Source organism: Tympanuchus pallidicinctus, unplaced genomic scaffold (assembly GCF_026119805.1).
Source record: "Tympanuchus pallidicinctus isolate F22 unplaced genomic scaffold, pur_lepc_1.0 scaffold3, whole genome shotgun sequence".
NCBI lineage: Eukaryota > Metazoa > Chordata > Aves > Galliformes > Phasianidae > Tympanuchus > Tympanuchus pallidicinctus.
In genome coordinates, this window is record NW_026294747.1 from 14123839 (window position 1) to 14148343 (window position 24505).

Consider the following 24505-nt stretch of genomic DNA (forward strand, 5'->3'; position numbering starts at 1 on the left):
CTACTTAGTACTTTAATTACATATATCATGAACACTATCAGGAATTCTATAGAATGTAATCATTTTATAATTTAATAGGAAAAATAATGAGTGATCTATTTATTCAGTAAAGATTATTCCAGGTACATAGTTACAAATAGAGATAATAAATCTCATGCAGCTTTCTTATAGTTTGCTGTGAAAACAAACAAAATAATTGTATCAAAATAGTGTGCAGTTGTTCTTATGCTGGTGTTTTGGAAGTGATTTTATTTTCTGTATTGTATTAGTTTGATTACCAAATATTGACTGAAACCCAACACTAATAACAGTGCTATTTAGTGGTTATATTTTATCCAGTAATGCATAGAATAAGTTCCTATGACCTGTAAGATTATACCTGTGGAAGCAGTGGCAGGCGGAGTGGTGCTGAAGTAAAACGGTATTGTGGGTGATACTGAGATTGGGCAGTCAAACACAGCTCTTTGAAGTGTTCCATTAGGACCACAGGTTGCAACAATACAGCCTCCTATGCCATCTGTAGTATTGTAGATCATATCTGTATAGTTATATGTCCGTCCTTCATAAACACAGACACATTCTGTAAAACAAAAGAGGATAGTATTCTTTGGTATCTAAAACACAGAGCAGGGTGCTTTAAATGCATTGTACTCTTATGAAAACAACTTTTTCAACATACCATGTTCGTCATATTTGCATATTTTGCCATGGTTTGTGCATTCACTGGAAAAGAGAAAAAAGAAGATAATGAATCTGAATGTATTGGTTAGTAGTATCAGTTTACTGCATCTTTTTCTGTTGTCTGCTGTTCATTGCATGTTGCAGGGTATCCTCAGCAGTGCATTTAGAGGCAAGGCAAAGATATGGGGAGGCGTGATTAGGAATGTTCTTGTCTCCTTGATAAGCACACATTTTTGGAAGGGAAAGTACAGTAAAAATATCACTTGAGAAAGGATCACTGTGTTACAGATGTTTACATCAGATTTCTGACAAACCTTCAGGGAATGTAGTTTTTAAAAAGAATTTATCTATTATCTGTTAAGAATTGAATCCTGATATATTTATTTACATTTATATGACTAAGGGCATATGTACACTGCATAAACTTAAGCAAATACAGATATATATTTAACAGTTTACATTTAGTACTGTTGATGACATAGGTGAGGCAATCAAAGCTATCTTTGAGCTGCAAAGTGTAACATGAATGTTGAGTAAATAGTCAGATTGGCTCTTAATGGACTCTGCCACTCTGGCTGCATTGCTTGCAGTATTCATTTATAGCTATTTTGAAGACCACAGAGTCATAAAATTGTACAGTGATTTGGGTTGGAAGGGACCTTAAAGACATCTAGTTGAACCACCTGCCATGGGTATGGACATTTTCTCTAGATGAGGTTGCTCAAAGCCCCATCAAACCTGGCCTTGAACACTTTCAGGGATGGGGCATCCACAACTTCTCTGGGCAACCCATTCCAGGGCCTCCCATTTTCATAGTGAAGAATTTCTTCCTAAAGTGTAATCTAAACCTACCCTATTTTAGCTTTAAACCATTATCCCTTGTCCTGTCACTGCAGTCTCGAAGAGTCCCTCCCAAAAATGTCTCAGGACAATGTTAACTGATTCATGGCTGGTTCTGCTAACTTTGTGCTATTTGATAGAAAGCTTGACAGGACTTTCCCAACAAGTACAGCTAGCTTGTATTCATAAATTCTAATGGAATATGTAGGAATACTTGCTGACTGTTGCAAATAACAGAAATGAGTTCAAAACAATGAAGAATTGACATGTACTCATTTCTAAATAATTCCACATAATTACTTTAGGGATATCTTAATATAAGTCCTCAGATTATTTACAAAATTATTATTATTATTATTTGTTTTTTTTTACTTAATAATGTTTGTAATAAGAATGCAGAGTGAGTAATATATATTAATCTCCCTAAAGTAAAACGTTTTATCATATCATCTACATTCCTGGGAACAGAAGAAAATTAGACATTATTCAGCAGCCTAATTTTTGCTAGCAAACAAAAAACCAAATGCACGATGAATTAAGTTCTGCAACTTTAGGCTCGACATTGAAAAATCTTTATTAATCCTACCATGCTTGGCAGTTCTGCTTTGAAGGCATCTGCATTCCTGGCTTGTAATGTTTTCCATTCTCATAGCAACCACAATTAGAAACACAAGCCATGGTTTCTTCATCAAAATAGGGCTTATTCTTTGGGCAGTGTGGATAACAGCCTGCAGAAAAATAGAGTCATATTTATGCTGATCTTTCACAAGTAGAAGTGACCCTACACTCTGCTAATATCTGATCTAGTGAAATTATTCCATGTGGTAATTGGAATTTCACTTTCCATTACTGTTATTTCATTGATTACAGATTAATCTTTGGAAGCATTTTGTCCTCATTTTCACTCCAAACTAGTGTATGATTCACTGGGAGTTAGGTTGTCTTCAAATTTCTGCTATAAACATTTCATACACTGAATAATCCAGATTTTGTTCATCTTACTCTTTTAATTTTTTACTAAGTAGAATGAGATATGCATAATTATGTTTACCTTCCAAACCTCTCAACTCATGAAGGCACTTCCCACTTGGATTATTACAGGTCTTCATACAAGGGGCTCCACAGGGCTTGTAGTGCCATTCACATTCCCCCTGTGGATTGTAGTAATCGCAGAACAGAGCTAGAGAAAGAGAAATGACAGAAAAGGATCTTAACTTTATCTATTTCTATTGGTGTTATTTTGCTGGGTAAGTCTCATGTCATCAGCACAATCATGTAAGTGGTGAACAGCATGTTGTCTTATTTCTCTTTTAATACTGTTGTTATACTTTTACAACATTTTGAACCCAATGAAGTTATAAAACAGCAAACAGAGTTAGACTTTAAGCATGCAAAATAACGACTGGCAAGTAAATGGGACGCTAATAATACAGCAGGTGAAGTTACTGGCAGATGGTTTCTTTTTATGTAGATTGAATAGAATAGATTCCAGTGATTTACTCAAATTGCTTTGGGTTTTGTGTTGCTTTTTTTTGTTTGTTTGTTTGTTTGTTTGTTATTATTGTGCTGGTTTTTTTTCTGCCTGTTTTTATGATACAGCAGTGTCCCCTACAAATACAGTTTTATCCTCCTTTCTTTCTTCTTCCTACTTTTTTTGTTTGTTTGTTTGTTTCTTTGATTTTGTTTGTTTCTTGTCTTGCTTTCTTTCCCTCTGTATCCCTTCAGAAAGAAGTGGAGTGAGACTTACGACAAATGGATGGGGTTCTCCATGAAATGCAAATGTCCAGCTCATTGCACGCTTGAGCATAGGCAGCTACTGCTGTACAAAAACATTCACAGTCTCCTCCAGTGTCACAAGCACAAGCATCATCCACACATGCTTGATAATATTCATTCGGTTCAACCTGTTGGAGGAAATATTTGAGTTTTGTTTCCTGCACTTGTCCACTTTTAAAAGGTATTTTCAGTACTAAAAAAATAACTTAGAAAATATCTGTAGTTGGCCACTGTATATTTTAGAAAGATAAAAAATGAAAAAATTATGATAATATTTTGAAAAATCAAGAGAACAACGTTGCAGACAGCTATTAGTAGGAAGTCATAACCATAGGAACGATTTGGTGTTAAAGACACAATTACAGAAGGAGTATTGCTACATTACTACATGCTAGCACACAATTGTAGATATCATGTAGCTGATATTTTTATTAATAGAAAACGATGCCATTGCAATTAAAATGTATCCTGCTATTTATCTGTAACTGTCCCTTCTATAACACAAGAAACCAAGTCCTATGGATTTTTGTGTTGTGTTAGAAAACTGGCATAAGCAGAAGAAATGGAGGTGCATATCCTTTCTATTCAATCTCCCTAGAGCATGGCCTGACTTTGTTATTCATGACTTAGTCCAAATCCTAGTGTGTTTTCAATTGCTCCACATAAAAATTGATGTAAACTCTGCAGACTGAAGTTCTATCGTACCTGGGAGTGACACTTTGCAAATACTTCACTGGTAATGATGCTGCATTGCTTCTGTGCCCAGGATTTCCTGTATGGGTTTGCAGTGCATGGATCTTTGGTTTGATTGGCATTTGGGCAAGTAGAGGACACTTTCCAGCTATTGGCAAACTCCAGCACATTTCCTACCACAGACTGACTGCGCGTAGTGAAGTCATTGTTTCCATTGCCATCATAATTTCCACAAAGGCCACAGACATGTCCCTGCATGGGGATAAACATAAAATAACGAAGATCAGCAAGGTACAGCTTCTCAGTATCTGTGAGGAACGTACTCCAGGATGAAGCTTATTTAAAATGAGCAGGACTTCTTCAGCAAAATACCCTTCAGGTAAAGATATTTCTAAGATATCCTTACAAGTGATAGGGAAAGAAGCAGAGTAGACTTGTGGTTTTTGTTCTTAATATTAATTAAATGTACCGCTTCAGCAAAGTACATTTTCTTGAAGGATACTACTTATACAGCTGCTGTTATGCTGTTGTTGAAAAACAGAATTTATGGAAAATGTGTATATAGAATCTGAGTCAATATTACAAAGATAATAGGCAATAACTGCTATTTCAGTTGCAGCCTAAATTTCCATATTTCCACACGAGATAGAGCATGAAAATGGGTCAGGAAGCGTCCACTCCAGGTTTTGGATTTTAAAACGTACCTGAAAGCTGGGACTAAGTTTGATGAATATACTGGTTTTCTTGTCCCACATGAGTATCAGACCAACAGTAGTGTCAACAACCGTGTAGATGCCCATGGAACGGATTTGGAATGGCATTTCTCCTCCAGGTGACCTCTGAATGACATCAGAATGTCCATCACTGAGCACCAGCTCGTAGTTCTGGGGCAAGAAATGGAAAAGTTAGAGACCAATTTAAAAAGTCACCCATTAGGTCCATTTTTTTATATTGTTAGTAGCCATTTTTGAAATAATCATCATCAAAATGTTGTATTCAAAAATCTCCTGTTGATCTGCTTCTCTTCAAAAATCCCTCCATTGTTTTCCCTGGCAGAATTGTTGGCAGTGATCATGGAAGTGTGATAACATTTTTGCTGACCTGGGGGACACTTTTATTATACAGTCTGTCTGGGACAACCCAACAGTCCTTCCAGCAAATTAGTTTGGGTGAAACTTATTTAAGAACATGCTTACCCCCAAGAAAACTTTAATGGACTTGGAGCAGGTGGTTCCTGTTGTGCCACATGGAATGTTTTCAGTGATTACTCTGAAGGTTCCCTGATTCAAACCTTTTCTGCCACAGTAGTTCTGAAACAGAGAAATGATATTCTGGGTTAATGATGTTCTGTGATGCATTATACAAGAATTATAGAATCACAGATCACCATGGTTGGAAAAGACCTCGAAGATCATCTAGTCCAACTGTCTACCTACCAGTAATACTCCCCCACTAAACCACACGCCTTAGTACCACATCTGAATGTTTCTTGAACACCTCCAGGGACAGTGACTCCACCACCTCCGTGGGCAGCCCATTCCGGAGTCTGACCACTCTTTCAGAGAAGAAATTTTTCCTAATATCCAGCCTAAACCTCCCTTGCTGCAACTTAAGGTCATTTCCTATCATCCTATTACTTGGAGAATCCTAGAATCACAAAGTGGCTTGGATTGAAAAAGACCCCAAGACCATCAATTCCAAGCTCCCTGCCACAGGCAGGGCTTCCAACTTTCAGAAAAGTAAACCAGCTCCCACCTCACTACAACCTCCTTTCAGGTAGTTGTACAGAAGGAATCTGTTACCTGGATTAGAACATATTCACAGTCTCCTTCAAAATCAAAGCGTTTGCCATCAAAGGTGGTATAATGCCCATCTCCATAAACTGAACAGGTTTCTAGGCAAGGTTCCTCGGAGCAGTGCCACTTTCTGTTTCTACATGTGCTACATAAGATGAAAAGAACTCAAAAAATGTAGAAAACAGGTATTCACATATTATACAGATTTATATTTCTACATGTACATTCTTCTGTTTTTAGTTTTAAAAAATGTTAAGCCTGCAGTGAAAAAATAAGGTGTGTTTATTCTCAGAAATGCAGCAAAGCTCCAGTCTCTAGAATTTACCCAAAGAGTGTTAATTTATGATGACGTGAATAATTTGGGTTAGAAGAAACTTAGGTGTTCCACATTTCTAAATCTTGTTGGTTGTATTGAATTATAAGTATTGCCTGAGAAGAAAAAAAGAAAGCTATCTTAACTCTAATGAATATGATAGCATCTAAACCAAATTTTTATTCTGATCACATGCAATTTCTGTGCTGTGTGCATCTTTGAAAACAGAAGCAGTTTGCTTTTTATTTAAAATGGCCATGAGTGGGCCCAATTGGCCTTATTTTTTTGCTTAATTTATCATTTTATTTAGGATTCTTTCCTACGAATCTTGATACTGCTGGAGTGAAAAGCTATAATTCAACTAGAATTTAAACTGTTCCCTTCTAGGGGCTTGAAAATAATGTTTTAATATGCTCTTACCAGTTGTTGCAGCCAACTCTGATTGATTCTCCTGGACGGTAGGAATACCCATTGTGAACACATGGGCACTCTTCAGCAACTATGCAGCCACCTTTGCCATCTGATACGTAATTAGGAGGACATATGCAGCCAGAGACGCAGTGGGTTTTGTACTGTAAAGACCGTGTAAGAGATGTGACTTGAGACATTGCCCTGATGGAAGAGTCCATCTACAACTGGTAAGCATAAAAGAGATCTAGTTTCTTATGCTTTCAATTGGATGTACAGATTCTATACTTACACATTCCATGTCTAAAGTCTGACAACTCTTCTGGCACTCTGCTCCTATGACACCTGCAGTGGCATTGCCACAGTCAACATAGACCATGGGAGGTTCACAGACTGGAAGAGAGAAAAAAAGCACGAGAAGTGTGAAATGAACTATGTTTATATCTTTATGTTTCCTTAAAAATTCAAAAACGAACTAGCAAACAAAAAACAAACAAACAAACAAAAAAACACATATGTTTCAGATACATGCAACTTAAGAGAATGCATTTGACCGGAGGTAAAAACAAATGTTCTGAAGTCATACCCATTTTGGTTTTATGTTTATGCTTGGACTGTTCATAGAAACTAATGTGCAGTTAGCTTCATAAAACACTTCTTTTCACCAAAGGAAAAACAAGAAAGTAAAGATCCTGTTTCACTTTGAACGTTTGCAATGACTGGCTTTCAGTTCTTTAATTTAAAAAAATATATTTAAAAGGCGGTCATTTTTCCCCTCAAGTTCACTGAAATGAGCAAGTATTCTTTTCCCCTGGGTAATCCAGGAGGTATAACTTGATGGTTTTATCACTTGAAAGCGAAAACAGTGTTTTTTGTTTTTTTTTCACAGTTATGGTGTGTTACAGAATCATTGGTTTGTTTTCTTGTTTGATTTCAGACTTAAAGTATTTGTATCATTATAACAAAAACAGAGAATTGAAAAGGTTGAAGGTGTGAAGGGAAAATTAAATAAAATCTTAAGCAGTACGTTACCTGGTGATGGTTTCTCTCCAATGCAGCTCAGCTTTCCGTAACTGCAAGTGCTATAAAAAAGAGAAAGGTTTTATGTTTGATTTTCTTGCTGAGTTTCAATTTGTTTCCTAATTAATTTGAAAGAATGAAACAAACACTGTGTTTTCATCAGAATAGTTTAGAATATTTAAAAATATTTCATATTAGAGCAGACCAAAATGCCATTATGTTCTATAAGTGGACCAATTTTCTTTGTCCATTTGTCTAATTAAAAATTGTCCTTCAGAATATTCCAGATTTCATTCATAATGTTAATCCTAGTATGATTGTCAAGTCTGTATCATCTCCAACTGTCAAAGAAGTCTTTTACACTCACCGAAATTTTGTTGCAGAGAGTAAGCAAGTACCTGAGTGAGATTTTGGCTGGTAGCCAAGGTTAATTCACCATAGTATGCTTTATTTGATTGCTACAGTAGTCTAATTCAAAACATGAATAGCCCTTATAATTTTTCTGAATTCTTTTTTTGTGTGTGTTGAATTCACTAGGGAGAAAAATTGGTTTGATTTGCATAAATTGCATAGGATATATGTGGTTTCCTGATTGCCTGTACCCAATCTCATTCTTTTCTTTTTCAAATCTCTTACCAGACAATGCCATTATCATGAATAACTTCTCCAGTAGACAGAGGCATTCCTTTGTAGTAACAAGGACAGCTAGATGCAGGCACACATTTGCCACTTTCATCCATGTAGGTTCCATTTACACAGGTGCAGCCATCAACTGGGACAAACTTGATGTTGCATGTGACATCAGGCTCACTCAGAGAACGACAAGTAGGTTGACAGGAATCAACATTGTAAGTGTACTCCAAGGATTTTGGACACGTGTTGGTGTATTTTGCTTGAGAGAGTAAAACAAGGTGAGTTAATTTAAGGATCAGTGTAGATATAAATGCAGTATTTGAGGTAAAGTACATATGATAAAAAATGGCATTGTAGGTAGATGTGCTTTTCTAATATCCTCAGTGGTGTGATTTTTTTTTTTTTAATTGCCAAAGCAAAAATTTCCCCCATAATTGTGTGACAAATACAAATATTATGTCCAAGTTAAAAAAAAAAAAAAAAGCAAAAAAGTTCAATTATATTGATACATCGTGTGTTTTTCCTTCATTGCTATTTTCTGAGCAAGTAACCAAGTATCTTGTTTATATTTCTCCTTGTATGCTGCTTGTCTTTTATGGTATTCCTCTCTTCCTCAAATTCTTAGAATTGAATGCTATACTTAAAACATAAATTAACACAATTTACTCTAGGACTCCCATATGTTCTGAAAGATTGTTTGTGGGGTCTTTTGGACGATTGTTTTCAAGAGGTAAAGTGGTGTAGAACTTACTGCAGACTTTGTTCCTCCATCCATTAACGAGTATTCCTTTAGCGGCACAGGCTCTGACATAGCTGGAAAGGGCAGCACACATGCAGTCCTCAGTACTCTCACAGTTACATGTATCAAACATGCAGTTCTAGGGAAAGAGGATGATATGAGATCATCAGATTGTCATTTCAAAACTGTATCTTTTTAGACTTTATTTAAAGAGTCATGTTCATTACAGCTAAAAGAAAATGTAATTTGAATACATATAAATAACCACATGCCTATTTTTTCATTTGAAGATTTCTTTGAGCCCTTTCAGAAAAGATTATATGCAAAGAAAAATAGTAATCAGAGGCCTGTGATTTTAACTTATTTTTCCTTTTTGTTGTTGTTCTTTACTTTTGCAGGTGGTGATAGGTTTCCCTGTTGCTTCCAATTTGTAGCCATGGTACCACAGATAGTGGAACAAGTAGTATTTAATCCCACCTGACTTTTCATCTTTGCTAGACTCTCTGATTCAGAGGAATAAAGGGGAGGAAAAAAAAGTCATTCTTTTTGTATGTAGGGCCATAGGTTGAATTCTTGGAATGTTTTTTTTTAACAGTCCATTTGCTGCTTTGTACTTCCAGTTCTTGCTTTCTCCTTAGAAATGTGCAGAAAGGGGCCAGCTGAGAGCAACTAGGCAAAGTACTGCTTATACTCCTTTTATCTCTGGAAAAGTGCCTTTGTCATTGGACTTGAGAAAGAATCCACACAGCTCAAGCTCCTAGATTAGGAATTTGGCATCAAGAAAATGTCTGTAAATTTATCCTCCTTTGAGTGAAAAGAAAGGTTATTTTATAAAGGAGTAGATATTATGATGCCTAGATAAAATGAATCCTTAGCTTGGAAAGAACAGTTGTAAATGTGTCTTCTCTCAGTGTTAGCATCAGTAGTCCAAATCTTATTCTTTTAAGCATGAAAAAGTTAAGAGCCAAGTACCTTCTGGTAAACTTCTGGATTCACTGTTGAGTGACATTCTGCAAAAGGTCCCATGGTATCAGAGAGCAAGCCACACCAGTGCTGAGCATAGTTATCTGTGAATTTAAAACATGCAAGTTAATATTCACATAATTGTCTAAATTGTCTTCACTTCGTTGTCTAAATTCTAGTTTCTGTTACATTACTTCCTGCAGTGAAATTAGAGAGGTTTAACTTAATAGAATTCATCTGTTTCCTTAAATATTAACAGTATTCTGCATCATCTGTACAAAAATTATAATTCTTCATAAATTGAGTACTCTTAATTTACAGTAGTTGTTGTGGAATAAAGTAAAATTTCTTGGATGTATTTTGATAAAGAAGAATCACACTGTGAATCAAAACTATAGTAGTTCATCTTAAAAAATTGAAGAGTGGCTGTGGATGGTGGAAGCGTAAGTGTTTCTTTGTCTGAAATTCTTAAGATTCAGAGAGCTATGAAGTCATTCATGAACTATAAGTGGTTCATAGTTTGATAGCGGAAGGACCACAGTGAGTCCTCCTCCTTCAGTTGAGATATGCACAGCTTTTTCATGTATGATAACCAGTGCTTTCCAAGAATAGATTCCTTAGCTGTATAGTTCCAGTTCCCCTTGGGTAAACTGGCAAAAGCAACACTGGCTTTCTTTAGCCAAAGGAATATTTTTGAAAATCCAAAATATTGAACTACTTAGTACTTATTAATTGATAATTTCTATTGTCTGCTGAGGAAAATAGCATGTGTATGCAAATGGTCCACTGTTACTTTGGCTAAATGCTTTGTGGTTGATCAGCTCTTTTCTTCTTTTTATCTTAAAAGAGAATACAAAAGAGCTTACCATTTTCTATACTGAGAGTGCAGGGGTTCTCAAAGGTAATTTTGGCATCAGGACAGTCAGCCTGAGTTTTCCAAGTATTGCCAAAGGCAGCCGAAGTACCCTCTATTACACCACTTGTGGTTTTGAAGTCATCTGTCTGGATGTCATTGAAGTTTCCACAGAGACCTAGAGGGAAGTAAATGGTCTGTGAAAGTCTCCTACAAAATATGCATGCTGATGAAGGCAGTTGTTAGAATAAGATCACTTACCACAGGTCTGCCCTTTCTGTGATGGATCTAAATTTATAAAAAGTTGCATGAGAGGTACAATTTGAATCTGCAGCTGAAGACCAAAAGTTGTTTGTAAAATGATGAAGAATGATGATGGTCTGAAGATGGTGACATTTGCTGTGGACAAAGAGGAATAATTTCATTTAAGATAGAAACAACTTTTCACTATATAGGAGAATTACACAGCTGTGTGTGATCTTAGTTGTTGAAGAACAGAAACATATATATATATATATATAGATATATAGATATATAGATATATAGATATATATATATATATAGGATTTCAAATCCTGCACCAAGATGGGCTGTCTTTACTTTAAAGAATGAGTATGCAAAAAGCTTCCACTTTTCCATCAGCTGTTCTAAAGTGGAGGGGAAGACGTACTTTTCTGTTCCTATCTAAAAGAACACCTCTGCTTGATGAAAATGTTTAGCACGAGTTAGTGGTAGACTCCAATATGAAACTATTCTGTCATTTAATAGTTTGCTTTCTGTTCAGGTGCAGCAGTATCTGAGAAGAAGTGGTACGATACTCTCCAGTGAGAAATATCACAGAAGTCTTTGAAAGGAACTTACCTGCAGAGAAGGGCAGCTGTGTGTAGATCATATTCACAAATACACTGCCAGAAGGCTGGATCACAATGTTCTGTCCACAAGAAAAGGCAATGATTGTCAAGCATGTTTAGGAAAGGTAAAACACTTTCCAAACGTAGTATATCTAGTATTACTTAAGGCAAAGGAAAGGAGTGCGGGGGGGGGAAGGGAAGAAGCAAGTTGGTGGACTCCAGCTATGGTGATTTTCAGATTCCCTTACTATTTCTTTTATCGTTACTATAGAGATCCATTGATGGCTAAAACAGAAAACTAAATGACAGAAAACTATGAGGATTTTAACTTCCAATATATCTGCTTTGTTCTTTTCAAAAATTGAATTCATTTTCAAATGAGATAAAACAAAAAATCAGTCCATGCTGTTATGAGTCATTTGCATACTAATTGCATATTGAGATTGGAAAACATCACTGCAGAATATTAGCTGTTTGTATTTGCTACTTACAGTTTGTCCTCCACTTAGACTGATGGCTACGCCCTTGAGGCAAGTCTCAGTGTCAGTGAGACCACACTTGTAGATGTCACCCAGAACAGTGAAATCATTGCTGTCACAGAGCTAAAAGAAGAAAACAAACTAAGTCCATTGTATTAGAAAGATCACACTCAGTGGGTTTTTACACTTCTTCTTTTTTTTTTTTTTTTCTATTTCATTTTTTTTGCTCTTTGGTTTTTTGTTTTTTCTTTTTTGTTTTTTTTTTTTTTTGCAGACTGTGTTCTGTGAGCTGTATTCGAAGTACGCCTAAGGGCCAAGTCATTACAGAGAAATACACAGAACTTGTTTTTTTGGTGTTAACAGTACTAAACTGAGGACAGCTGAGATGTGGAATTACAGCCATAAGAAAATTTAATGTTAAAATTTAGAGCTTTTTAAATCTTATCTATACAGGTTGAAGGTTTTGGTTTACTTCCAGGACCCCTGTGAATCTAATTTTACATGCTGGTGCCAAAAAGGAAGTTTAACATGTAAGTCTGATGTATGCTCACATTGTTGATCCAACCCTATGCATGTGATTTTCACTGAAAATTTTCATTGATTTAATCTAATCTGTTTCTAAATTTTGTTATTCTAGCTCATTTCTTCAGTGTTTATGGTTCTCTTTCCAGGTAACATTCAGCTTGAGCTTTTTCAGAGCAGGTTTTATTTAATGTAAAGCCTTCAGGAGACTGATTTTGCATTACTCGTACAGTATAAATCAACAGCCAAAAATACATTGCATTCTGAGATTTGAAATCTGCAGTTGTTAACTAAGACATACTTACTCAGGATTCAGTCCCTACAAATTTAGCAAGTCCAGTTGATCTTAAGTGGGTTGTTTTTTTTTTTATGTTTTTGTTTTTTTTTAATGTATATATATAATTTCTGATGCTGGTTTTAGAATACATGTATGACTTCTTACCATTTTGCTTTCAAATTCTAGTGTATTTTGCATTTTCTCTTTCTCAGAAAGAGACAGTTACGAAACACCAGACAGGGAATATTCAATTAAAACAAAAAGGAAAGTGTAGAGGCTGTTTCATGAAAACTAAAAACTCACTGCAGTTCTTAACCAATGATCAAATAGATAAGAATACTAAAATATATTTGTTTTCTACAAAACTATCAGAAAGCCCATTGAGATCTATTTAAGGTTCCAGGTATTTCTTTTAAGTTTCAGAAAATTGCTGTAATTGCCAGTAGTTTAAATTAAACATTCTTGTATTTAATAACAGAGTTTTCTGTTAGCAAATTACTTTAACAAGGAATGTGACTCCTTTTTACCTTGGTTAGGACATAGCTACAATCTCCATAGAAGGAATAATATTTTTCATCAAATGTTGTAATGTGGGAGCCTCCTTCGATGCTGCAAGTCCCTGGACATGACTGGGTGACACAAGTCCATTCACCCCCAGCACAAGTACTGAAATGAAGAAGGCATTCTGTAACCTTGGTAGTGCATGTATAAATGAAATTAGACATAAGGGCACCTTTATTTTCATGAATCATTGCTGATCATGCTGCCTTCTGGAGAAAAGAATATTTACAAAGAAACCATATTTCTTTGAGATCTCAAAATAAGTATCATTAATATAAATCACCTATCATTTATAGATATCATATATATATATATAAGTATAAATATCATTTATATCATTTATATTAATGATATTTTTAACATAATGTTTTTTATTTCCAGTTGTTGGACAGAATTAAATTCCTTTGAACCTGGCATTCATTTTGTTACACAATGCTGTGACGGATGTGACATGGTAATCACATCTCTACATGGCTTTTCAGCCTCCGCAATTTGAGTTTGATTGTTCCATATAAATGGTTAGTCTTGACATCAGAACACCTATATCTAAACTTAAAATTGTGCTTCTGAGTCTAAAGAGAAAACAGATTTGAAAATCCTCTTAAAAAGTTATCAAGGAACTTCAGTTAATAAGTAGTTCTTTTTTTTTTCAAGGAGCAATTTTTCCCTGTCTCCAAAACATATAGGTAACACCCCTAAAAAAAAAAAAAAAAGTATGAGAAAGGGGCTATGTTACCATGATCTGCATTTAGATGAGAAGGAGGTACCAGGAGCATAAGTTTCGCCTTCATAGGTACAATGGCATTCCTTACGGGGAATACAGCCAGCACCATTAATGTCGTCAAATACCATTCCTAGGGAAAGAAACAGTCTGTTAGTCATTCTGTGCACTACAGAATTTGCTTTTGTCTACATATCTGCCAGATGTATGAAGTGTTTTGCATTTCTCCTGCATGTGGAAAATGTAAAGGTCCTTAAAATAATAGAATGCCAGCTATAGAGGGAATGAAGACGCTATATTTCATTGAAGCCTATCTGAAATCCTAGGATGTTCATAAGTAACTTTTAAGTAAAGTCCTTTCCGTTATAGGCTTCATTAGATTGGAATTAGGATTAAAACTATTAGAGAGTAAGATGGAATAGATGTACCATTTATAAGATTGCCTAGGGATATATTTGGCTAGATATATATTTGCTGTACAAAGTCAGAGAATTATTTAAGAGGCGTCAGTGTTATTGTATAAACAAGTGATGGTGAATTCTGTCAGACATCACTGAAAATGTGCAAAGATCTACAATGGAGAAGATGTCCATCACTCAGAATGCCAACAATTCTCAGGCAGAGAAGCCAACACAAGGAAAGTAAATACATTTGTTGTGTATGGTACTCTGGGTAACCACACCTAGCTTTGCTAACAGTAGGAGTTACCACTGTGGACAGAGTGTAATTAAACATTCTGTGTGTTCAGTTAACTGCATGTGGATGCTGAGAATGTTCTCTTATCATTAGTAGTAAAGTATCTTATACACAATTGAGTCATTATATACATGTCTTAGGACCATTTGGTGTTTGAAAGGTGTTTTTATAACCAGGGTAGATGTATGTATATCAAGGAAGATAACAACAACAATGACATAGCATGAATAGATAAAGAAGGCTTTAATGCTTTTGGCTATGAATGAAGGGTATGAAGTAACTTGCCTGAAGGACAGGTACAGCCATCTGTACAATGATCTTCACAAAGTGCAGATCGTTCGGGGTTGCTGCAGGTGTCGGAGCAGGGGGAGCCACACTCCTGGTGTTGCATGTTGAAAGGACATGACTTGGCTGAAAATAGAAAGAGTAGTGTGATGCTGGCTTTTCCTTTGAAATGTTGAGAAAGAGTATTTAATATCTCTGTTTTCTGTCAAGATATAATGGACAATATCCGAGTGTAGGTTGCAACATTTTAGACCTTCTGATATATATCGAAAATGGTAATGTAAAATCCTCTAAACCTTCATATCCATGAAATCTTGAGTGTACTCAAGTGTAAGCTGATTTCATGAAACTTATATATACCTTTAAATGATAAATATACCTTTAAATATGTACCTGTCTTCTTCAGGAAGAAAAATTAGATATTATAAGCTCACTGTATATAAGGAGGCAGCGTAAGTAGAAGTCTTTTCCAGAGATACTTACGACATAATTCTGAGGTTCTCCAGTTCAGAGGCTGTCCACCTGCATGAGCACACTGCCGGGAGTATTCAGCAAAGGTGTTGCACATACAGAAGTCTGCCATAGAAGTATCACAGTGGCATAGGTCTTGTATGCAAGTTTCAATGTAGTCCTGAACATCCACAAGAGCATTACAGCTTGTGAATGCTTCACTGGTTAATACTGTCTTGCAGATAGAAGCCTGGAAAGGAAAACAATGAAATAGTGTTTAGAAAACATGGAAATAGTTATTTCATTTCAGGAATGAAGCAAAACAAATCAAAAGTTCATCTAGTCCAAAACCCTGTCCAACAGTAGCCATAGGCAAATGTTTAGGGAAAGATCTATTTAGAAGCTTAGAAAAACATATTATCACAATAGGACTCATGGGACTCCCTTGATGGTTCCCATATGTTGAGTTACTTTCTCAGGTGACTCTGCAAGCATTGTATTGTTTCCTTGTGTTTAGACATCTTTGGTAAATTCCTTTTCATTTTAAAATGTCCAGTCTTCTCTTGAACTCATGTAATTTTTATTTTCTTTTGCATTCATGTTAGCGAAGAATACTAAATTTGGGAATCTTTTTTTTTTCCAGACCCACGTCTGGCCATATTCATGCTGTATTTTTACATATCTTAGCAGATATTCTCCAAACAAAGGGAAGAAAGGATAGTGTATGTTACTCTGAAAAAAAATAAATCTGAAAGAGAGGTTCTTACAAATTCAGATGAGCAGTTCATCAGAACAGTGGAAGGAATAGGATCATCACACTGCTCTGTGGGTCCATCTATCTTCTGCCTATTCCCAAACTGTAGAGCAGTCAGTTTTGCATCTGTATAAAGTAGACAAAATATTAGAATGATATTTACTGCTTTGCTAGCTTCTGCATGGAGGTGTTTTCTTTTGAGATACTACCCATTGAAAACAGTGATTACCAAATAATATTACTATAGTGATAGACAAAAGGAAGTAAAGAAGGTTTGGAGCCTAACTGAAAAAAAGTAGAAGGTTACATTATTTTAAAAGATCTAACAGTGGTCGAAACACCTAAATACATCTGAAAGCTGCAATGCTATTACGTGTTAAAACTGACATCATAAAAATACCGACTGGAAGATGTATCATTAATTTGGGAGTTACTATAACCCACATCCTATGCTGCTAAAATGAGGAAAAAAAGTGCCAAGGTGTAATAATGGTTTTTATTACTTTGTGAAATAAACTCGTTGTTAGTTGGGATTCCATTGAAGTCCCCACAGAGTCCACAGGTTTGGTTGGCGTATTTCTTATCTAGTTCCACCTAAAAGGAATGAGGAAAGCAAGTTTAGGTTCACAGTAACGTCAACCCTGATGGTTAGAAACACTGTCCTTATGTAGTTAAAATTTGACGTGGGTGTGCTGGTGCAGACTGTAAGATGTGGAAGGTCAATGACCACCATGAAAAGCTTCATCTTAGTCCAGCCCTTGGACTGTGAACATCTGAGTATTTCACTGTGATGTGCAAGCACTGTAATTTGGGTTTATATTATTCTCAGTGGGAAAAAAAGTAAAACCAAGAAAAGGCTGGAATATAGATTTGTATCTATACTAAACATAGATACAAATCCATAAAGTATTAATGTCTGCTTGACTATTTAAGATTGCAAAAATTTAAATGGACTTTCTTCTAATTATAGGCTTTCTGTCACATTTTGGATATTTTCTTACCAGGAGGGCATCCTCTTCATTCCAGAGAAAGATCAGTCCTAACTTGGCAGAAACTTTCAAATAGTTGTTGCTTCTCTCTATCATGATTCCCATATGGCTATAGGGCATCTGAATCCTGGGAAAAGATCACCATAATTCAGTGGGAGCAGGGACAGAATATCCATTGAGCAAATTGATACCAATTCCTACTCTTTGAGAAGCTACTGTGCACAAAGATGAGGAAATTAGCCAGAGCAATAAATACAGACAGCTCAAATTTGTTAACGTTTGGCTATTTTGATTGTTTCTTTGTCCACAATGGATCAGCCTTACTTTCCCTGCTTTTCCTTTTGCTTATTTCTGTTAAAGTTAAAATGTCGGCATGTCTTCAGTTACACAGATCAAAAAAAGTGCTGGGATATTCTGTTTTGCAGGCAGTATGCTTCAAAATATTGCTGAATACTCCTTTAAGCCCTTGATAATGAGGGGATAGACTCTTTAGGCTTTCTGTGACATGAGTGCCGCTTGTAAACTGTATCCAAAATAACCTTTAGTCTAGCTTGCTGTAAGTAGTTGCCATAATACACAGATCACTGTGAGATAGCTGTCCAAATATTTACTCAAACATTTGGACAGGTTTCACACTTTTTGCCAAAGTCAGTGCTACCATTTCTTCAAGAGTAGGAGGTTCCCAGATTAGCTTATTTAAAATAAGCTCAGGTGCAATCTGTAGTTGAAGTGCAAGTACAGGAACAATAAGAAATTCCTCATGGGGCTCCTGTCTGGTAAAATTAATGACAGGTAGAAACTTACAGGGTGGAAAGGCCAATACTTTGGCTGAATCCAGCTTATACAATCAACTGCATATATAGACAATTGTTGCAATGGGGCTGCATCTGGGATATAGCTCCTCTGAACAAAATGCACACAAGGATAATCTGCAGAAGTTGCATGTTGCTCACTGTCAGGCACTCTAATTTTTGTTGTTGCCTCAAGAAGGACCAGAGCCCTTCAGCTGGTTGGGAGCAGTATCAGATCAGATGAAGAAAAGGGATACTTGCTCAAAGAGCCTTCAGGGAGTGATAGCAGTCCCGACAATTTCAGTTCATAGTAGAAGATGTGAACGTACTGTTTGCCATTGACCAGGACAGAGGTGCGTGTCAATTCAACCACTGCTCCTTCCAGCCTCATGATGACGTGAGTGATCACGGTAGCATTTTCCCCAGTGGTGCGCCTAATCTGGATATTGAAGTCCTCATAGGGAGATTTGCAGTTGGATGTAAAGATGTAATTGCAGACCCCAGGGAAGTAAAAGATGTCCCCATCAAAGTTCTTGAAGTGGAAGTTACCCCATGTACTGCATACACGGCCATTGTGAGAGGGGTTGCCAGCTGCGGATTCAAAATGAGCCATCAGAATTTTCTGCAATTAGCTGTAGATACCCTCCATTTAGTTCCTTTGGTGAGATATCTCCCAATGTTTTGAACACATTTAACTTACTTAATGGAAACAGTCAGTGTGATTTATCCCAGTATTTCATATATAGTATTTTTCCCCAGTTTCATCGTATTAACAAAATATAGGCTGGAGATCATGCTGCTTGTAGAATATCCCTATTACTTGATTAATTGATTATTTTTCTGTTTGTTTTTTTTTTATTTTATGAGGCTGAAGGATCTTATAAAATTTGTGAATCTATTTAGTTCAATCCAGGTTTTGTGTGGTACAAATACACACATATCTGAGCCATGACATTTATTGCACTCACCCTTTACTTTCAGTGTGTTTGGAGGAGGTGGGATGAACGTCAGTCCATGGGATTTGGAAACTGGTGAAAGATCTAAGACAAAAAAAAAAAAGCTCAAGTTTAATCTCATGAGAAATCCTGAAAAATGGCTAGAGATTGCTTAAGTTTCTTTAGTAATATAACATTTCCTGCTACTAGTTACACCCTAGTGAGAATTTCCGCAAGTCTTTATTGTTGCTTTCCATTTTCCATGCAATGCTCTGTATTCTATCTTTCCATGTGTTTCACTAGCATCCAAATCTCAAAGAGATTGGCTGTAGTTTTTATTTGCATTATATGTTCAAGACTCCCATCTGATGCTGGCCTTGCTAATCTGAGCTCAAAAGCAGCAATGTAATCCTTAGATTGCTGTGTTGTAACGGTAGTGGACAAAAAGCCACGCTAATGTCTGTATCTCAGTCTTCGCCTCTCAGTACGTTTAGAAGCAGAAGGCTACTGAAGAATCTTAGAGGATGAAAAACAGCAGTTATTTTTTTTTGAACCTAGTCTCTTTTTTCTGGTGAGAATGGAACTCTACACAACCAGCTGTGAGTAGCCATTGTTTGTTTGCTTTCCCTAAAAGTAAAGCTGTTTAAATTCTGTAAAGCTTTGATCATTTTCTTCATGCAAAGACTTCTGTTCATAGGATCTTGCCTTAAATCTTCTATGTCCAAATCCTATGTTTTCCCTATAGCTCTAGCTATGAAGGGGATAGAATACTTAGAGAATCTACTATATATTTTCTTTACATCAGAGTTTGAGGATTAGCTGCAGTTTCTCCTTGGACAGTATAAAATTGTAGAACACAATGACTTTCAAATTGTAGGCTGTGGAATATTAGCAACTGACTTATGTGTTTAGACTAAAACAACACTAGGACAAATCCATAATTTTAGAAAGGCAGTTTGGTTAAGTCTTGATGTAAGGATTTTAAGAAAAAGCAGATATACTACCTTATTTGATAATCTATTCCAATAACTGAATGCACTCATGAAATAATTTGAAATATACTTCCAGTTTGTTTTTAGTACTTTTTTAATTCCCAGCTAGAGACTTCGCAATTGCCGATAGCAGTGCAGGCTAAATGGTTAATTATCACAACATGTCATCACCAATACACCAGTTGGCATTTTATCTTTTCACCCTTGTTTTGCTGTGTATTGTTACTGTGTTCCAGTATGTGTCATAAAACCATTTCACATACATGATGATTTAGTGCTTAATCATTGTAATCTTTAAGGTAGTTACAGTTCTGTTATTCTCACTTGTAAGTGATGCGATCATATTGACACAGCATAAAAAATGTATTTTTTATTGCCTTCTATCAAATACCTTGGTGATATGTATGTATACACACCCCCTTTTGAAAATACGCTTTTTGATAGAAAGTATGTACCTTTCATGAAGTTTAAGATTAGATAACTGTAGCACGTCAGTTGACCAGATATACTAGGCTAGATCTCAGAAGAAGTTAGTTCTCCCAAGAATTGCTGGGACTTAGATATTTTGTAGACAGATTTCTCTCTCTCTCTCTCTTTCTCTCTCTCCATTTGATTTATTTATTTATGTTTGCTCATTTATTTGTAGAGGGAAAGTAGGTTTAAGCCATTCTAGTCCCAGTCTATGAATCTGGAATTTTATCAGTTTAACTTGGGATAAAATATTAGAAATATGTCAGCATAAAAGTACTTACTATTTTGTTGCTGCAGGAATAATGGAGAGTCATAGTTCGATTGTGATTGTTGCTCATTGCCCTGAGCTTGAACTGCACCAAGGAGAGTGAAAAAGGAAAGAGTTAATGTTTAATTTACATGAGTTTCTTCATTATTTTCTTTCAATTACATTTATTTAAACTTGCAGTTTATGCATGTAAAAATTGGCAAAGCTATGTTTGTGTGCCAGACTTACATTAGGACCTGTGCTCCATGCAACCGTGGTGGCCCTATACCCCTCCCTGAAATATTTTTTTCTGCAGGCTAATGAAGTACTACTGCAAGGAAGCTATCAAAAATGTGCTAGTGAGAATTTGAGCAGACTCTTATTCTATTAATTGTTGTAATATCACCCCAATACTTGGTTATATTTTTCAGATAAATGACTTAATTTTCTATTTTATGATTATTGTGTCCTTTAGTCATAAGTAAAAGCCTTTGTCTATCTAAAGGGCTTTAAAAATAGTTCAATTTGTTACAGGACATTTTTGAAGTGGAAGAGCAATCTCTATCTTCTTTTACTGAAAGCCAAAGTTACTATTTATTTTACTGTTCCAAGCACTTTTTATAATAAGCAGCAAAAGAAAAATAAACCCACAAGCCACACAGAAAGAAATAGGCCCCCAAACAGAGCTTTCTCTTTTCAGCTGTGAAGCTGCTTTTTAATCCATGCCCCTTCAGCTTCAAAGGGGCATACACACAAAATCTGTAGGGCCCAAGAGGCATTTTAACTTGTTGAGAGTTTGTACAAGGCAGGTTGCAGGGGAGGCCATGGCAGCTGGAGAAAAACTACAAAGGCAGGCCAGGCCAACTGTTTTCTGTGTCTCACAGCAGGGCAGTCCATGGGTAGCACCACTAGAGGGGCTAATACTGAAATTAGAGCTGAAGGGAGCTCCATAAATTCTTTCCTTCTTGCATCAGCTGGGAATTTGCAGCTAGGGTTGGAAGGATGTGTTGTACCCCTTTTGCAGATGTGAACCAGTCAGTGCTTTTGGGTTCCTCCCCTCCATTCCATATCCTTAGTGTGCTTTTTCTTCTTTTTCCATGCCTGCTATGGCTCCAACACTCTGCCTAGTGCCACATGCTTCCCAGTTTCCCATTTCCATTGCACTGTATGGTAATACTACAGCTAGGCTTCTGATGGGCTATTCTTAGACAGCACTACTTTTTAACAGAAATTAGTGTGGAATTATCTGGTGCTAGAAAAATATAAAGTAGTTCACTAGGATTTGCATCGGAAACTAAAACACACTAAAAACTAACACTGTTGTCACCTTAATCTTTAAAGGAAATTAACAGAGGAATATGAATAAAAAAGATTTCTACCCATTTGTGAGTATGAAGTGTTTTTTTGTAATATTTAAGGCAAATCTATTTGTTTTTGTACCCTGAAAAAAACAAACATTTGCTCTAAGCTTTTGTACAATCTCATGCTTATGGATAAATGACATTTAAAATGTAATGTACAACATTTTTCAAGAAAAATCTCTACCGTATTGTTAGCTGATAAAACAACAAAGAAGTATTTCATAATGCAAACAGATTCCACTAGTTTCTTCTTTCTTAAATGTGTTTTTGCACCTTTTGGTTTGTGCATTCCTAAAAGAAGTAGTTTCAAAAGCTCACATCAGAAGTTAAATGCCAGTCTTGAGGTACAGTGGTAGAAATATGAATTACTGCAGATTTCAAATGCAGAAAATGTGTTAAGAACATGAACTAGAATATGAAAATTGAAGACTCTTAATTTCCTCTTTTTAGGAAGGAAAGTATTTGTAACTGAGAAGAAAATTTTGCGTAAAGGTATACATTAGCTCCGCAAAGCCAAAAAAAGGTTTCAAACTCTGAAGCAGGTCATAAATTCTTTAAAACTGTAAAAATCCCAAGCAAGTAAATCCTCCTACCTTTGATCTGTACGTAGGCAAGTGCTAGTATTGATATCCATAGTGGTATTTGTGTCCCACTACCTGTGCCCATCTTCTGGAAGTCCGGTAGAAACTACCGAACAACCTGCCTCTGAGAAAGTACTGGTCTGCTCCTGAGTTTTATATAGTGAGAGAGCAAGTTTTGGCTCAGCTCCCAGATTGCTTCACAAGGTCCTTAAAAGGTGGGGCTTCAGACGTTTTACTTTTCCTTTGCAGGTGCACAGGTAAATAGAGGATGCTCTGACTTCCCTATGGTATTTGCACTCTAGGAGGAGTCTTCTTTCTACAAGTCTTGCAGATGAAATGTCAAGAGGTGAACAGGAAAAATTTTTGCACAGACTTAGTCCTACGAAATTGTTAATATTGTAAGATAAATGTAATTTAATGAATTTCCGAGTGACATTTGAGCAGGACCTTGGAATGAATAACTCCACAGTTTTATAATTTTCTTCCTCATATTTAAAGATTCCAGCTTCTCAAAAAAGTCAAGTCCGATCTGACACAAATTTTTAATGAGTTTGCACCTGTGCATGTAGTTACTTTGCTTGTGAAAAAGAAATTTCAAAAGCCATCTAAGGTCAGCATTTATCCACAGGTCTACATAATGAAAATCCTTCAGCTTTGGACAGTTAATAGTATGAATCCTTTCTTGAATATTCCTTCTTCTCACATATGCAATTTTATTGCTAGTTCAGCAGTTTCTCCTCTTTATAAACATGATCTCAATCTCATAATAAATGAGATCAAATTTTAGAGTTAAAAATATATATTCATTTAACAATCAAAATAGATGTATTATTGATTATTGCTTTACCTAGAGGCACAAGAAGACTAATTTACAGGAATATCCTTTGTAATGTAGTGTTTTAAGAACAATGAGAGAACGAACAAAGTTTTGTGAATGTGTTAAAATATGATTTTAAAGATATATTACAATAGTGAGCTAACTTTTTAGAATGTTTTTCCCTGGGCTGTGGATAAACAGTTTTTCAGAAGGGGAATAGACTGAACAGTTCCTGTAAAGAAGAAAGTACTAAGATGTTTCCCATATTCACTGAGAACAGGACAAGATGTAATGAGGTAAAAAAGCCAGGAGTGGCTTTTGGGTTAGACAATGGGAAATACAAATTCTTTTTACGCGTGTGGTGAAGCACATGTTTGAGAGGTTGTTTGAGAAGGCTGTTGGATTTCCATCACTCATGTTGTTTAAGAGCAGGTTAGACTGACACCTGCCTGAGGATGGTGTCAGTGTAGCTCATAGTGTGCTGGGGCAGGGGAATGGGCAGAATGGCCATTTTAGATTCCTTTTAACCCACTTTTTTTCTGGAAAAATAATAAAAAAAAATTACTGTATTCTCTCTTTAGGAGCAGTTATATTTGAGTAATGAACTTAATAATTAAGAAGGGAGAATTAAAAGGCACTTTTTTCTTTTTTGTCATAGCAAGAAATGATCCTATTTTTATCAAATATTTTAAAATTACAAATAAAAGTAACATAACTAAATAAAGTTGGAAGTGTTGAAAAGAATTGGTCACTTTCAGTCATTAGTGGCAATTTCAGTGACATACACATCATCATAGAATTAACCTTAGTATTATCTGAATGAGGAAAAGATGGCTACAAAATACTTGCACGTTTGGAAATATATGCAGTTCAATATTAAGGGAAATGTTACCATCTCAATTATTATGAAGATAACCAAGATGAATAATTGAAAAACAAAAATTTTAACGGAGGTAGCTGGTGTGTATTTGAAGTCATGATGAAAGGAAAAAATAAGGTAAACTCATCTG

At 35.9% G+C, this 24505-nt stretch overlaps 1 protein-coding gene across 1 annotated transcript in view; it reads right to left on the reverse strand.

Moving 5' to 3' along the window:
- Nucleotides 1–22807, reverse strand: part of MUC5AC (mucin 5AC, oligomeric mucus/gel-forming) — a 51362-nt gene extending 28555 nt beyond the window's left edge. The window contains exons 1-30 of the mRNA XM_052692775.1: nucleotides 22691–22807; nucleotides 20771–20842; nucleotides 19060–19131; nucleotides 18421–18682; nucleotides 17313–17427; nucleotides 16815–16905; nucleotides 16325–16437; nucleotides 15591–15807; nucleotides 15108–15233; nucleotides 14142–14259; nucleotides 13372–13510; nucleotides 12058–12168; nucleotides 11577–11646; nucleotides 10977–11114; nucleotides 10729–10893; nucleotides 9872–9966; nucleotides 8912–9038; nucleotides 8164–8419; nucleotides 7540–7589; nucleotides 6800–6900; nucleotides 6520–6671; nucleotides 5793–5931; nucleotides 5187–5300; nucleotides 4695–4874; nucleotides 4003–4242; nucleotides 3269–3425; nucleotides 2573–2701; nucleotides 2108–2249; nucleotides 680–723; nucleotides 380–580 (exon numbers count right to left, since the gene is read on the reverse strand). Of these exons, the coding sequence (XP_052548735.1) occupies nucleotides 380–580; nucleotides 680–723; nucleotides 2108–2249; nucleotides 2573–2701; nucleotides 3269–3425; nucleotides 4003–4242; nucleotides 4695–4874; nucleotides 5187–5300; nucleotides 5793–5931; nucleotides 6520–6671; nucleotides 6800–6900; nucleotides 7540–7589; nucleotides 8164–8419; nucleotides 8912–9038; nucleotides 9872–9966; nucleotides 10729–10893; nucleotides 10977–11114; nucleotides 11577–11646; nucleotides 12058–12168; nucleotides 13372–13510; nucleotides 14142–14259; nucleotides 15108–15233; nucleotides 15591–15807; nucleotides 16325–16437; nucleotides 16815–16905; nucleotides 17313–17427; nucleotides 18421–18682; nucleotides 19060–19131; nucleotides 20771–20842; nucleotides 22691–22763 (4009 nt within the window). The 5' untranslated portion in view covers nucleotides 22764–22807. The remainder of the gene's footprint in view (nucleotides 1–379; nucleotides 581–679; nucleotides 724–2107; nucleotides 2250–2572; nucleotides 2702–3268; nucleotides 3426–4002; nucleotides 4243–4694; nucleotides 4875–5186; nucleotides 5301–5792; nucleotides 5932–6519; nucleotides 6672–6799; nucleotides 6901–7539; nucleotides 7590–8163; nucleotides 8420–8911; nucleotides 9039–9871; nucleotides 9967–10728; nucleotides 10894–10976; nucleotides 11115–11576; nucleotides 11647–12057; nucleotides 12169–13371; nucleotides 13511–14141; nucleotides 14260–15107; nucleotides 15234–15590; nucleotides 15808–16324; nucleotides 16438–16814; nucleotides 16906–17312; nucleotides 17428–18420; nucleotides 18683–19059; nucleotides 19132–20770; nucleotides 20843–22690) is intronic.
- Between the last annotated feature and the right edge of the window lie 1698 nt (nucleotides 22808–24505).